Source organism: Dermacentor variabilis, chromosome 2, assembly GCF_050947875.1.
Source record: "Dermacentor variabilis isolate Ectoservices chromosome 2, ASM5094787v1, whole genome shotgun sequence".
Classification (NCBI taxonomy): domain Eukaryota; kingdom Metazoa; phylum Arthropoda; class Arachnida; order Ixodida; family Ixodidae; genus Dermacentor; species Dermacentor variabilis.
In genome coordinates, this window is record NC_134569.1 from 2,681,131 (window position 1) to 2,694,526 (window position 13,396).

The window sequence follows — 13,396 nt, forward strand, 5'->3', positions numbered from 1 at the left end:
TTTCTTTATTTCAGTACTACAACACTGACTGCATCTAACGTGTTAAAATTCGCAGATTAGAGTATATTTTTCTTTGCTATGGTCATTTGCCACAGCGATCTCGCAAGGTAGTATTTCGAGACCTTTGTTGCTCGACTTATTGAAACTGCGCAATCAAAATCACTGGAAAGCCCAAACAGCAAACGCAAGCAGAAGAAATAATAATTTTTTAACGGTAACAATAAGGATGCCCCATAATATTGCTCAAAGCTTATTAGGTTGCCACAAGAAACTTTGGGGCCAACCACGGAAGGGGAGCCACCTGACTACGTTCTGGCACTCACATGTGTCCAGGAGGGGGCGGTCTCGGTAGAAGAACTGCAAGCACTGACGGCAGTTGATGCAGTACTTTCAAAGGTCGTGCAGTACACAAGAGACGGGTGGCCTCCAATCTCTAAAGCATTAGAAGGAAGCTTACTCCCCTTTTACGACCGCTAACTGGAACTGTCATTGGCCCACCGTTTGCTGTATTGGGGCCGCAGAGTTGTCATTCCAGTTAACGCGCAACATAGAATGTTGCACATGTTGCACTATACACATTAAGGATAATCGGCAATGAAATCAATCGCTCGATCAGCTTTTTGGTGGCCACCACGACACAGAACTGCTAGCGGGGTGCACAAGCTGCATCCAATATCGACAAATGCCGGCATCTGCTCCGCCAGTCAACCGGCCGACCTGCCAGGAGAACTGGTCAAGAGTGCATCTAGGTTTCGCGGGGCCAATCAAAAGAAAAATGATCCTTGGTCTCGTAGACGCTCACATCAAATGGATTGAGGCCGTACCAATGAAACAGGCGACCAGATCTTCGACTATTAGTTGCCTGCGCAGCTTCCTTAGCGGGTTCGGCTTTCCTCGCACCATTCTTTCAGATAATGGGACGCAGTTCACAAGCCAAGAATTTACTGATTTTGCGAACAACAATAACATACCCACCTGCACACGGCTGCGTTTCAACCACAGTCGAATGGCCTAGCAGAGAGAGCTGTCCGGACTGTTAAAGGTGGGCTGAAGAAGATGAACCTGGGCAGATTAGAAGATTGCCGTCGCAGACTACTTTTCAACTACCGGAGAACACCCCTTGCGTCGGGCAAATCCCATTCGGAACTTCTTCTTGGCTACGAAATCCGGTCCCGCCTCGACACATGTCTTTGCTCCTTTGTTTGCAGGAAGATCGGGAACATCGGATGACTGGACTCTTGCACCAGACACAAACGTTGACGTCCGTAACTTTGGTAAAGGTGATAAGTGGAAGACGGGCACGGTAAAGTCAGCAGCAGGAGCTAGGATGGTGACAGTGGAAACGCCTGAGGGCCTCGTTCGGCGACACGTTGATTAAGCTCACACAAGGAAAGACCCGACGGCTACACAAAGCCACAGGGAAAGTGAAAGCTCGTTCATCTCGAGAACTCCAGAAGAAACTCCCGGAGCAAAGCCAAAGGCAAAAGCCGAAACTCGTGAGACGTCATCACCACAGCGTCAGTCATCACCCCAACCCCTGGACGCGCAAGGGAGAAACGGTGAACGGACACGGAACTCCGACGCTCAACACGAGAGCGCAGACTTGTGCAGCGTATTCAGCATTATTGATGGAGAAATAACTCCAGTGTTCATCTTATCATTCCTCAGTTGAAGTCTACAGCTACACGAGCCAATCTGGTTGCCTATCTTATGTTTTCTTACTTCGTTTCCCTTCCCCTCCTTCCTTAACCTGTATTTACATTCCGACGTGCCCTGCAAATAAACGCCCATTATTCAGCTTGTAAGTTTGTGTCTGCCTCGCCTGCGTCAAGCGCAGTGTCCGACCTACGATGTAACAGTGTCTTTGTCTGTTGGATTCTTATCATATATTAATAAAAATCGTGCCCCTCTATTAACCCCCTTTCTTCTAGTTTATGCCAATTTTGACACATACCAAGATAATGAAACGACCATGAGAGTACCAAGATGTAGGCGGCTACAGACCGACAAACAGACACTGTCAAATTGGCAAATGTTCGCCAAGAAATGCTTCGCATTTAAAAAAGCAACTGCCTGCAATGGCTGTAAACACCTCACACGCACTCAATATTAATCGTTCAACAGAATACATAGCGCTATAAGAAGAAGGATAGATCGAGACAGGACAGCCCCTATCCTTTATTCCGTATCACGACAAATTACCAATATTATTACTTACCAAATCACCATCACGACATCATTACCAAATTACGATCACGACAAATTACATTACATTAAATTACCAATTACCCGGAAAAGAGTGTTTTATGGCGTTTCCCTCACGGACTCCGGTAACCGCCACGGCCGTCTGACAGACGCCCCAGCTAACTGCGGGGTCCTCCCAGGAACAAAGAAGCGCCAGCTTGAGTCAAGCGTGACAATCTCTGTCTACGAAGCTTCCATCCTTTCTGTGTGCTCAGTGAATAAAGGTGCGGTAGTGATTGTGTGAACGCTCGCCCTTAGCGCGGATCCTTCGGCGACTTTGGACGTTGCGACTGGACGAGGGTGGGGTTGTAGTTTTCCCTGGCCAAGGGACCTAGAGAGGGGGTTTAAGCGGACTTTTTCGGATCCTCAGTGTGATTCATTGCAGTTATGCTAAATTGGTGAAACGTAACGTTCTACACTCCTCATGTAGGCGCGAGCACAATTTGTTCTTCCTCCTCTTTCCTCGAGTGATGGCGCCCACGCGCCTCGTTCAAACAATCAAATACCGCACGCGTGTAGCAATATTGTAAATAAACCCAGTACTCCTCGTTCTTGATGAGAAAACGTTCCTCAACGTCCTTAGCGTACATGAGTCCGACGACGGCATGGACCAGCTTTTGACATGGCCGACGCCAACTCTTACAATATGCCGCGTGTTTACGCGCCCGGCGAGCCGTGACCCGAGCGGCCCTAAATGGGCCCGGAACAAACTGCGCTCAATGCACGACTCGGAAACCGGCCGAGAGCGCGATCGCCGACTGCTTCCTGCGTCCACGCCGAGTCGAGCGGTTGACCGGCGTGAGCGTCGCGGGTGGCGCTCATTGCGCCTCGCTGCCAGTGAAGCGCGGAAGAATGTTTGCGCCACATATATCGCCCGGGAAATGAGCGGAATGTTTTCGGATACAATAACAGCCACGGGAAGCTACGCCCATCACTCGAGAATATGAAATTTCTTAAATTTTTTTTCCCTAGTTGCCAATACCTTAGCGTACAGGCATTATCCTGGTGGTGTAAGAGGACCGACGATCAGACATCGTAGGTATAGATTATAATCTTATAGTGCCCGATGTTTTTTAACTGCTTCACTAACGTTAGGTGGGACGCACTGTATTTAACACACCACTGTACAGTGAAGCCATCATGCTCGTATATCTACGGTATATACGTGCGGCGACCGTCGCCTGTCATGTCCACGTTGTGCCACAAACGTCGCGTCGCGTAGCTCAAGTAATAAGCATTGTTTTCGTGATGAGTGTACCCTCATCGTTGACATGAATGTAAACTTTAGGAGACAATGTTTTATCGGAACCGCATTAATTCCTACGTATCTCCTACACTTATAGAAGCGAATCGTGTCGTACCTTTGGAAAGCTTGTGATGAGCTCGTATTGGAGATGCAACACTTACAATTTGTGACATAGTGCAAGCAGCCGCGCGCGATATTAGAGCGCTTTAGACATAGCGGCGCCAAAATTCATGGGGCCAAAATCAGCCCCTAACACATGTGCGCCTTGCGATAATTGTGTTTGTGCCGAGCATGTTGAGCCGAATCTTTGCCGGAAGTAAATCTCACATAAGTGGCACAAATTGGTGAATAAATCAGTATTATTTATCTATAATCTATAATGGCTTTTCATTCAACAGCCCCAAGTTCCTAATCGAGAGGGTTTGAGTTGGGATGCGCCACCTGCCCTTGGTTCATAATATTAAATGTGCGAGTCACCCTGAAATAAGCCTAATCTTTTTTGCTGTTCATGCACTGAATCTAACGATAGGTAGTGTCCCACTTACAACGCCCAGCGACAGACCCCTCAAGATAAGTGATCTCGTTCATTAGCGTGCTGCAGGCGTAGAAAATTATTGCAGATGCCTTAAATAAGAAGTGGACCGAAGTACTGTATTGTTGACAAGTTGGTTCATATTGAACAAGTAACATACTACGCAAAATACAAGGGTGGAAAGAAATCCAGTACACATGGCTGCGCTCTGTCCTACCTACCTTTCTGCCGTTGTATTTTGGCAGTACGTTACTCGAACCTGCGGCTCCGCCCAAAGCACGTGTACGCAAAATACTCTAGACCTTCAACTGTCTGGGTCCCTTAGTTAAAATTATTTCTTGGACGGCCACCGTTATTGCAAGCCCTTTGTGTAGAGCTTGGCTTTAGGAACAAGCGTGGATGCAACGCTTATAAGTTCTAGCTGCAGGACTGCAAATGAGCGAATCCAGTTATTTTTCGAACACCATCAAACGGCATTTCGCGACAACCGACTTGAAGAGACAGTTGACAGCACGACTTTGCAGCCAGTGAATGCTGAAAGTGCATTACCTTTGCGCTTTTTGCCTTCATGTCGTACTCTCCGTTGCACGGTGCGTGAGCGGAGGAGTGCAGCGGTCCGCTAGCTATCACGCACCGCAACTTTGCATTATTCACACCGGTGGCTGGAAGCACGGCCCATCTTCAGGCTAAGCTCATCCAGCTCGAAGCACCACACTGATTTTTCACTCCCCACGTCTTCTTCAACTTGACTGCCGACGCTCGCGAACTGCTGACACGCGTGGCCGCGTCGATGTCCAACGCGCACCACGTGACTCCGAGAAAGCAGTGCGAAGGCCTGCTCTCGTTGTGCGATGTTGGGCCGTGAATGTGGCCGAAGCGCGCGCTTTCGCGTGTTCACCGGTCGAGACAACGCAGGGCGTTTACACGGGAACATGAACACTCAGCCGGCTATTTTCGTCAGCTCTGCAGGGGCAGAGCGGGAGGCGTTTATTGTCTGTTTAGCGGTATTCGTTCTTCCGCAAACCGTATTTGGTGAGGCGGGCCAGATGGGACCCGTCTTTCTTCGCCCAGCGCTCAAGGAGTGACCAAAGAGGCTGGATGGTGGAGGCTCTAATCCCCTGGCTCGGCGAGTTGTGTTAGTTTCAAAGTAGAGAAAACATTTCATCTGCCGCTCAAAGAACACTAGCCTGTTTGTGATACGCAGAGATAAAGTTTAGGAACGGGAACTCTTCCAAGAACAATTTACCTTACTTTGAGCGTAGTTACCGGGCCGATGAAAAAAGGGACAATAGAGGTCAAATTATGGAAGATTAAACGACACATATGCGAGGGAGAGCGCCGGGTTCTCACAGCGTTTCACTTGCGGAGATAGCTTGGAGACAGTGGAGGTAAAAATGCTGAGCACGAAATCGCGTTTTGCTTGTCTCGGTCGCCAGTGTTTGCAAAAGTCCTCTTATACAGTGAACTTTGGGAGCAAGTTAAAAACTCGAGATACTCGAAAATTTGCATTATCGCCATAACTGCGAAACATTGACATCGAGAGCAACGTATTAGGCAATTACGTGAAGTAAGATTTGTAGCTCCTTACGCCGTGCAAATTGCCGTAAATATTTGCCAACAGGTGCGAATATGCCAAACTGAACACCCTCATTAGAAGAGCACACAAGATGGCACTGGGCCTTCCAGACAACACCAGCACGGAACTTCTGCTACAGCTAGGCGTCCACAACACGCTTGAAGAGTTCATTGAGGCACACCAAATATCGCAACTCGAGAGACTAGTGAAGACACGAACGGGCAGGAGCATCCTGGACAAACTCGGGATAAGTTATCTCAAGCAGCACAGCGACAAGACATCCCTTCCAAGCTCGATCAGGGAAAAGCTGCAGGTGGCTAATATACCCAAGAACATCAGCCCCGAATTCAACCAGGGTCGAAGAGAGAGTAGAGCCAAAGCTTTACTCCAAGCGGTAGACTCGAGGCAGCTACAAACAAAGACCTTCCCCAACCCCGTCCATCTCAGGAGAATATATTCAGACGATAACTGCAAACTATGCGGCAGGGCTCACGCATCTCTTAGACACATTCTCTGGGAATGTGTGGTTATATGCAGAGAAAATGCAGTTTCCCCAGATGAAGCTGCGGCGCGATGGACGGCCGCGTGGGCAGCTCAAACCTCGAAAATCATCTATGGGCCATCCAGCAAGCCCGTGAGGCGGCGAGGAGACAGGATCTCCGGACCTCCTCGGGGCGGCCTAGGCCCAGGCCACGAATTTGCCGGATTGTTAATAAAGTTGTTACCACTACCACCAGGTGCGACACACACAAGCTAACGTCAATACACCTGACTCGAATACCGCAAGCATTAGCTGTCACAACGCTGGTGTTATGAGCGCCGGCAGAGGACAGCGGGCAGGGCCGCCCCACAGCGAACGTTCAGCGCTTCCACTCGCTTCATCCCTAAAACCTGAATACCTATCATTTCCCGGACACTACTTAACCCTGTGTGCAGTCAACCTTTTCTGCGCCTTCGTATTTCGGCTGCACCGAGTCGGTGCTTTAACCCCCGGAGGGTAATGTTACGAGCCACTTATCCTGCGGACGAAGAAGACGCTTCGTTTCGTCTACATACGCTGGTGCGCACCCACCAAGACGTTGCATAATAGACGAGAAAGAGGACCAGCTGTGCCCCGGCCAGCCATTTTTCTTTTTGTGGTGTCACTCGCTGCCACTGTGTAAATATTGTAGATAATCCATTTTTTCGCATCTCCCCGTAACAATATGCATAAACTAACGCACAGTCCATTGCTTTCCTTATCTGTGTAATTCATGAAGGAGAAAGCCTTATATATCTCATTAGTCAGTCAAACTTGACCGAAAACGCGTCGAAGCCACGAGAGGCACAAAAAGGCTACGAACCCTCGACCCTTCCTGGAAGACGAACCAATGACCATTGGTTCGAGCCGAACCCTCCGCCTTTCGTGTTAATTAAGGCTGTGAAGCCTTGAACTTTGCTGGGAGTCCAACCCAGGACCAATGCTGGGAGTCAAGCTCATGACCTTTGGTGTTAATGCTACGAGGCCGCGACCTCTGCTGGGAGTCGCGCCCACTTCCTTTAGTCGGAATCCAACTCTCGGTTCTTGGTCGGAGTCGAACCCACGACCTTTTGACGGAGTCAAACCCTCGGTCTTTCGTCGGCGGCGAACCCACGAACTTTGGTAGGAGTCGAACCCTCGGCCTTTGTTATTAAGGCTACGAAGCCTAGACCTTTGCCGGGAGTCGCACCCACCTCCTTTGGTCGGAATCCAACTCTCGGCTTTTGGTGGGAGTCGAACCCACGAACTTTGGTCGGAGTCGAACCATCGGCTATTGGTGTTACGGCTATGAGGCCTCGACCTATGCTGGGAGTCGCACCCACCTCCTTTTGTCAGAGTCGAACCCGTGGCCTTTGTTGTTAAGGCTACGAAGCGTCTACGTATGCTGGGAGTCGCACCCACCTCCTTTGGTCGGAGTCGAACCCTCGGCCTTTGGCATTAGGGCTACGAGACCTCGACCTCTGCTGGGAGTCGCACCCACCTCCTTTAGTCGTGGTCGAACCCTCGGCCTTTGGTGTTAAGGCTACGAAGCCTCGACCTCTGCTGGGAGTCGCACCCAGCTCCTTTGGTTGGAGTCGAACCCTCGGCTGTTGGTGTTAAGGCTACGAAGCCTAGACCTTTGGTCGGAGTCGCACCCACCTGCTTTGGTCGAAATCCAACTCTCTGTTTTTGGTCGGAGTCGAACCCACGACCTTTGGACGGATTCCAATCCTCGGTCTTTGGCCGGCGTCGAACCCACGAACTTTCGTCGGAGTCGAACCTCGGCCTTTGCTGTTAAGGCTACGAATCCTCGACCTATGGTGGGAATCAAGCCCACGAACTTTGGTCGGAGTTGAATCCTCAGTCTTTGGTGTTAAGGCTACGGCGCCTAGACCTATGCTGGGAGTCGAACCCACGAACTTTGGTCGGAGTCGAACCCTCAGCCTTTGGTGTTAAGGCTACGAAGCTTCGACCTATGCTCTGAGTCGAACCCACGAACTTTGGTCGGAGTCCAACCCTCGGCCATTGGTGTTAAGGGTATGAAGCCTCGACCTATGCTGGGAGTCGAACCCACGAACCTTGGTCGGAGTCGGACCCTCGGGCTTTGGTGTTAAGGCTATGAAGGCTCGACCTTTGCTGGAAATCGAACCCTCGGCGTTTGGTGTTAAGGCTACGAAGCATCGACCTTTGCTGGGAGACGCACCCACCTCCTCTGGTCAGAATCCAACCCTCGGTTTTTGGTCAGAGTCGAACCCTCCTTCGGCCTTTGCTGGGAGTCGAACCCACGAGCTTTGGTGGTAATTAAGGTTAATTAAGGAACAAATAATTAAGAGTTTATTAAGGCCCTAGGACCGACGAGCTTTGGTGGGCGTCGAACCCACGACCATTGGTGTTAATGAAGGCGAAGTTAATTAACTAACAATTGATTAACAGATAGGTAATTTAAGGCAATCGAACCCACGACCTCCAGTGGGAGTCCAACCATCGGCCTTTGGTATTAAGAGGGATGACTAAGCGAATTAAGAGGATTAGTAAGCGGCTGTGATTTTTTTTTATTTTTACATACCGCTGGCCCACAAAAGGGCTTTTGCATGAGTGGGTTAAAACAGTAGTGAATAACATAATAAAACTAATTAAAGCAATAACTCCTAATATTATCAACTTCGAGATACTATGACAGCAGTGAAAACCCTGGAAAAATGCGTTATAAATACTAAACGCAATCAAACACATTACACATCGATTAAAACAGAAACTGAGCCAAACAGATTCACACTGACATTTGTTGAAATCCACCGAGCTGTTTTGTTGAGCATGTATGTTAAGCATGTACAAAAGCGCACTTTTAGGTAACAGTGATATTATAGAGAAAGAAATTCAACAAGAAGGGACACGTTGCGAAAACTGGCAACAGGAAATACGTCACGCTAGTATTAATGCCGTCCGTAAGCTGCCGCAAGTATCGGAAGAATGTGAAATGAAGTTAACAGACATCGTTTTATTTTTTCTTCGTTCCTTGAGAAAACTAAAAAGTTTTGCTTGTAAATGAATTTCCACTTTGTGACTTATTTTTCTTGCGTTACTAAGGAACAAGCTAACAGCACGCCAGAGGCACCAGATGTAGGCGTCATGCGCTGGACACGCCGCCAAAGAGAACGAGGCCGGCTGGGCATGTGAGGTTCCCGTGTTCGGCGACCCGTCTTTTCCCTTCTTTCTTTCTTTCCTTTCTTTTTGATGTAGCCTGGTTGGTTGTGCTCGCGGCATATTCCTGAGTTCCTTCTACACTTCGAGGAGGCACCGCTGCCCTATTGGATTACGGCAAGGGGAGAAATTTTGTTCTGACAGTCAGCAACGAATTTCAAGCTTCAGGCCTACGGCACGGAACCGATACTGCTGACGCAGTTCGTGGGAAACAGCTCGGCCGTACTTGCGCAGTTAATGTGAGTTAATGACTCGTACTAGGAGATGTTGGCGACGCTTTCGGTGGACCTCAACATAATTGTAACTTATGTCGGCTGTTTTTGGGCACGCTCGCTGCACCCGGCTTTGTGACGGACTTCCAGAAAAGCAGCTCGGCCGTAAGATGCCGTTAGCTTCGCGTGTGCTGAATCTTACTGGGACAAGTTCGTGACGCTTTCTCTGGTCCCCACTATGATTATAATTCATTCCGTTTCTTTTTGAGGCACTTCTGAGGCACGCTCGCCGCGCTGGCCTTGTGACGCCGTTCGCGGAAATCCGCTCGGCCGTGGTGACAAAGCTAGTTTGGCACGTAATGAATCTTAGAGGGATAAAATTGTGACGCTTTTTATGGCCCCGCAAGAACATATACCGACTTTCTATACCAACGCTTGTCGAAAACGCGAAACGATTGCCAAGAGTGATACCACAGGAGTGCGTTGCTTGCGCAGGCAGACTGTGCAAGACGCCGAGGAGCACAAATAAGTCGCAGTTTCGCCCGTAAGGCGAAGCATGGATTGCGATAGCACATTTGTGCACAGCTACACGAAGTAAGGATAGTAGCCTTATCGGCCGTATAAACTTAGAAGCATTCGCTTACTAACTGAATTAACAGGCGTGGTGTCATGCAGCGCCCACGAATAGACATGAACACATGACACTCGATGAGCGCGTACACTCGCTCTCAAAAGGATGGTGCGAGCAAGCGAAGCGACCTTCGCGCGGTTCACCGCTTCAACGCAAGAGCGGCGAGAACACAGCGCGCACGAAAGTATGAGCCGTCTGCAGATCACTTTCAAGACGGCCGTACAAAGTGCGCACTTGTTGGCGGAGTCGAAGCCGCCCCACTTATCTGCCGCGTTGCCTGCCCGCTTGCTTCCATATTGGCGGCGAGGAGTTACGGAGTCGCCATCTATCGGAAGCGCCTCGCTGACGTAGTATGAGGGATCACGTGGCGCGCTCCTCATAGGTTTTGCTGTCAGCGCTCACTAAAAACACCATGCGCGAGCTCTCCCGGATATTTCTGTAAGTACTTTCGAAACGAGATAAGTTTTTTTACTGTCTAAATAATAATCTTGGGCAAACTGAAAGCACAGTATCGTTTACAGACGCTATGCCTCTTTATCGAATACGTACAGTGAACGCCACTGCGCCCGGTCGCCGCGATGGAGTCTCCCGAGCCCGCTTCTTGCGTGAGAGGTAGGTAAACGCTGAGAGCAAACTATGTGAAGTATGTTCTTATACTGTTTTTATAACTAAATGGAGCGTATTAGAATGAAGCGTCAATGCAGCGATCGCACAGATTCGCAGCGACCGACTGCGCGTCTGCATGCTTGTCCGCGTACTGTTTCGCTTTCACCGCGTGCGCGTTTTCGCGCCGTACCATTAGCTTTAGGCCGCAGAATATGAGCATTTGACAGTATACAAGCAACCATTGTTGCGTGGGCGCTATCAGAGCTATTCAAAAATAATTTCAGTGTAGAGGCTTCGACGCCTACGGGACTTTGATGTGCCGTCGCGACGATTCAATGTTTTTTTTTTTCTAAATTCTTGGACGTTTCAATATTATTTCTCTAGTTGCGCCGCACTGTATGTTTATCGGTGTTCTCAGCGTGCGATTTCCCGCTGCTTCTTTTTTGGCAATCCAGTGCATTAATCCATGACACAAACATGACCATATGCCATGCTTTTTTTAATGTGCTTCTTAACACTCCCTTTCCACTCCAGTGAACTTGCCAGTATCTATAGTATCGACAAGTTCATAGACCAAACCGTCATTACATTAGTCGGGCAGCGGACTCGGGCGAGCGTCTCAGTGCGCGTTTTCCGAACATCGCAGACCCGGCGCCGTAGCAGAAATCTTCCTCGCGCCTGTGCTGCTGCATACTCGAGTTGTAGCCGATGACTGCCGGTTTTATGTTTCGCGAGCAAAGCTGCACGCAGCTTCTCGTCCTGCGGCTACGTGTGAATAAGGGTGACACCGGGCTCCGCTGCGTAAGTCCGGCACTGCGGCACCGAGCAGTAGCCTACCATGTTGCGCGCCTTCAAAGACAGCCACTACCTATTGAAATGCTTTCAAGCGTTGTGAAGGAGACACTCCAAGCGGGAAAATCTCGCCACTAAATAGGACCGCAGCGTACGATGGAATTTAAACTCTCATTTTCAGCTCGCTTCGGCGCTCCCGAAGCAGCCGACGCGGCCGCTATGTCCACGTGATCCCTAATAGCACGTCAAGCCGACGGTGGCGCCAGCTTTCCAGTGGTGGAGCTCGAGGCCAATACGGCACGCGAGATTGAACTGCGATCGTCCGTTCCACTTGCACCCGGTCGCGAAATGCGCACTTCCTACCGGAGCACAACGCTGCCCCACTCCCTCCCCGCGGCCTTCCGCTTTCTTCGTTCGCGCGCGGAAGATTGAGCCGCGATCGTCGGCTTCCCTCGCCTGCTTTCACTCGCACATACAGCACACGACGCGCGGCGATGGTGTTAAAGGGACACTAAAGGTTACCAGAAAGTCAAGTTAAAGTGATAAAGCAATGCTCTATAACGTCTAAGGCGTCAATATAATCGCGAACAGAGCTTTAGTAACCGAGAAATTGAGGTAAAAGCATGACACAATTTGAGACACCCCAGCGATATTCCGGTACTAGCCCGATGACGAAAGCACTCCTCATCATAACTTGTCACTAGTACTCAACTACTCGTATTAAAAACATAATTTCATTAGATTATAAGACGGAAGAAAATGCTACTTGTCTACTTCTATTCGATTCTAAAAAAAAATAACATTTTCACGTTACCCTTGAGAAGTGTGGGTGATCGAGCGTTTTCGTTTTCGCTCGACTCTGCGCTCTCGACTTTGCGCCGCGCGCGCTTTGGAGTTTCAGCTGTTTCTTTATCGCGTCGTGCTGTGGTTGTCCTGCTGGCTCGCGAAACTTGCATTTGGAACAAGCAGCGAGAATTCCACGTCCATGTGATGTCGTGAGATGCGCGAACGGTCCGCGAAACTTGGCCAAGGGCATTTGCAGCGGCGAATCCAACGTTACTTATCACTGTGTGCCAAAGAGTGAACCTCTCCGTTCGAAGTGGTTAAGCGCCGTACCTCTGCCACAGCGCACTGGCGAAGAGCCCAAAAATCACTAGTGTGCTAGCTACACTTTCCTCTAGAGGATTACGAGTTCAACGACGACTTACTGAAGTCGCGTGAATGGCCTTTCAAAGCAGGCCGTCGTCGTAGCAGTACGCAACGACGCCGGCAGCGCGACCCCTCAACAGCAGGTCACGTTCATCAGTGCTTAAATCGCTGAACTCGAGCCCAGCATCGCGAGCTAACGTGTCGTTGTCAGGGTCATCCATTGCAACGAGCGTCGAAGTTGGCGTCATAAAATAAAGAATCAGCTTATCGTCGTGCGCTTTCCCTTCCGCTAGCCACCATAGTTCCGCTTTCGCGCTATTGTCGGCTCTGTCTTGGCTCTGTCTGGCCGCGCGTTTGCGTTTTGTGCAGAAAAGCCGTAGCGCCGTCTGCGGGAGTCGTTTGACTTAATGCCTGGTCGGCGGAAACGTGTATGGAGGGGCTTTAGTTTTACTCACCGACGGGGCAACGTCACTATGAGACCATCACGTCAATACTCCTCGATCGGAGGGCGGGTGATTTGAACTGCGCTAGAGGTACGTGGACGCTTCAGAACGCATTTTCTCTTAAAATAAGTCTCTTTGCACGAAACAAGCGTTTCCAGGTTTCTAGGATGATATTTCAACAGTCCACGTTCACTTAATATTAACCTTTAGTGTCCCTTTAAGGTATACATCCTCACTTGCGGAAGTAAGCGCGCGCGCCGGGCGT

General features: G+C 49.7%; 1 protein-coding gene across 9 annotated transcripts in view; it reads right to left on the reverse strand.

Annotated features, from left to right (window-relative positions):
- The window catches only part of LOC142571288 (parathyroid hormone/parathyroid hormone-related peptide receptor-like), a 1,032,566-nt gene that overhangs the window by 759,529 nt on the left and 259,641 nt on the right, over positions 1 to 13,396 (reverse strand). Inside the window, exon 1 of one of the 9 annotated variants that reach the window (XM_075679533.1) lies at positions 4,572 to 4,607. The exons of the other annotated variants lie outside the window; for them this stretch is intronic. Within the exon in view, the coding sequence (XP_075535648.1) occupies positions 4,572 to 4,592 (21 nt within the window). The 5' untranslated portion in view covers positions 4,593 to 4,607. Of the gene's footprint in view, positions 1 to 4,571; positions 4,608 to 13,396 lie in introns of those variants that run through there. 9 annotated transcript variants of the gene reach the window in all.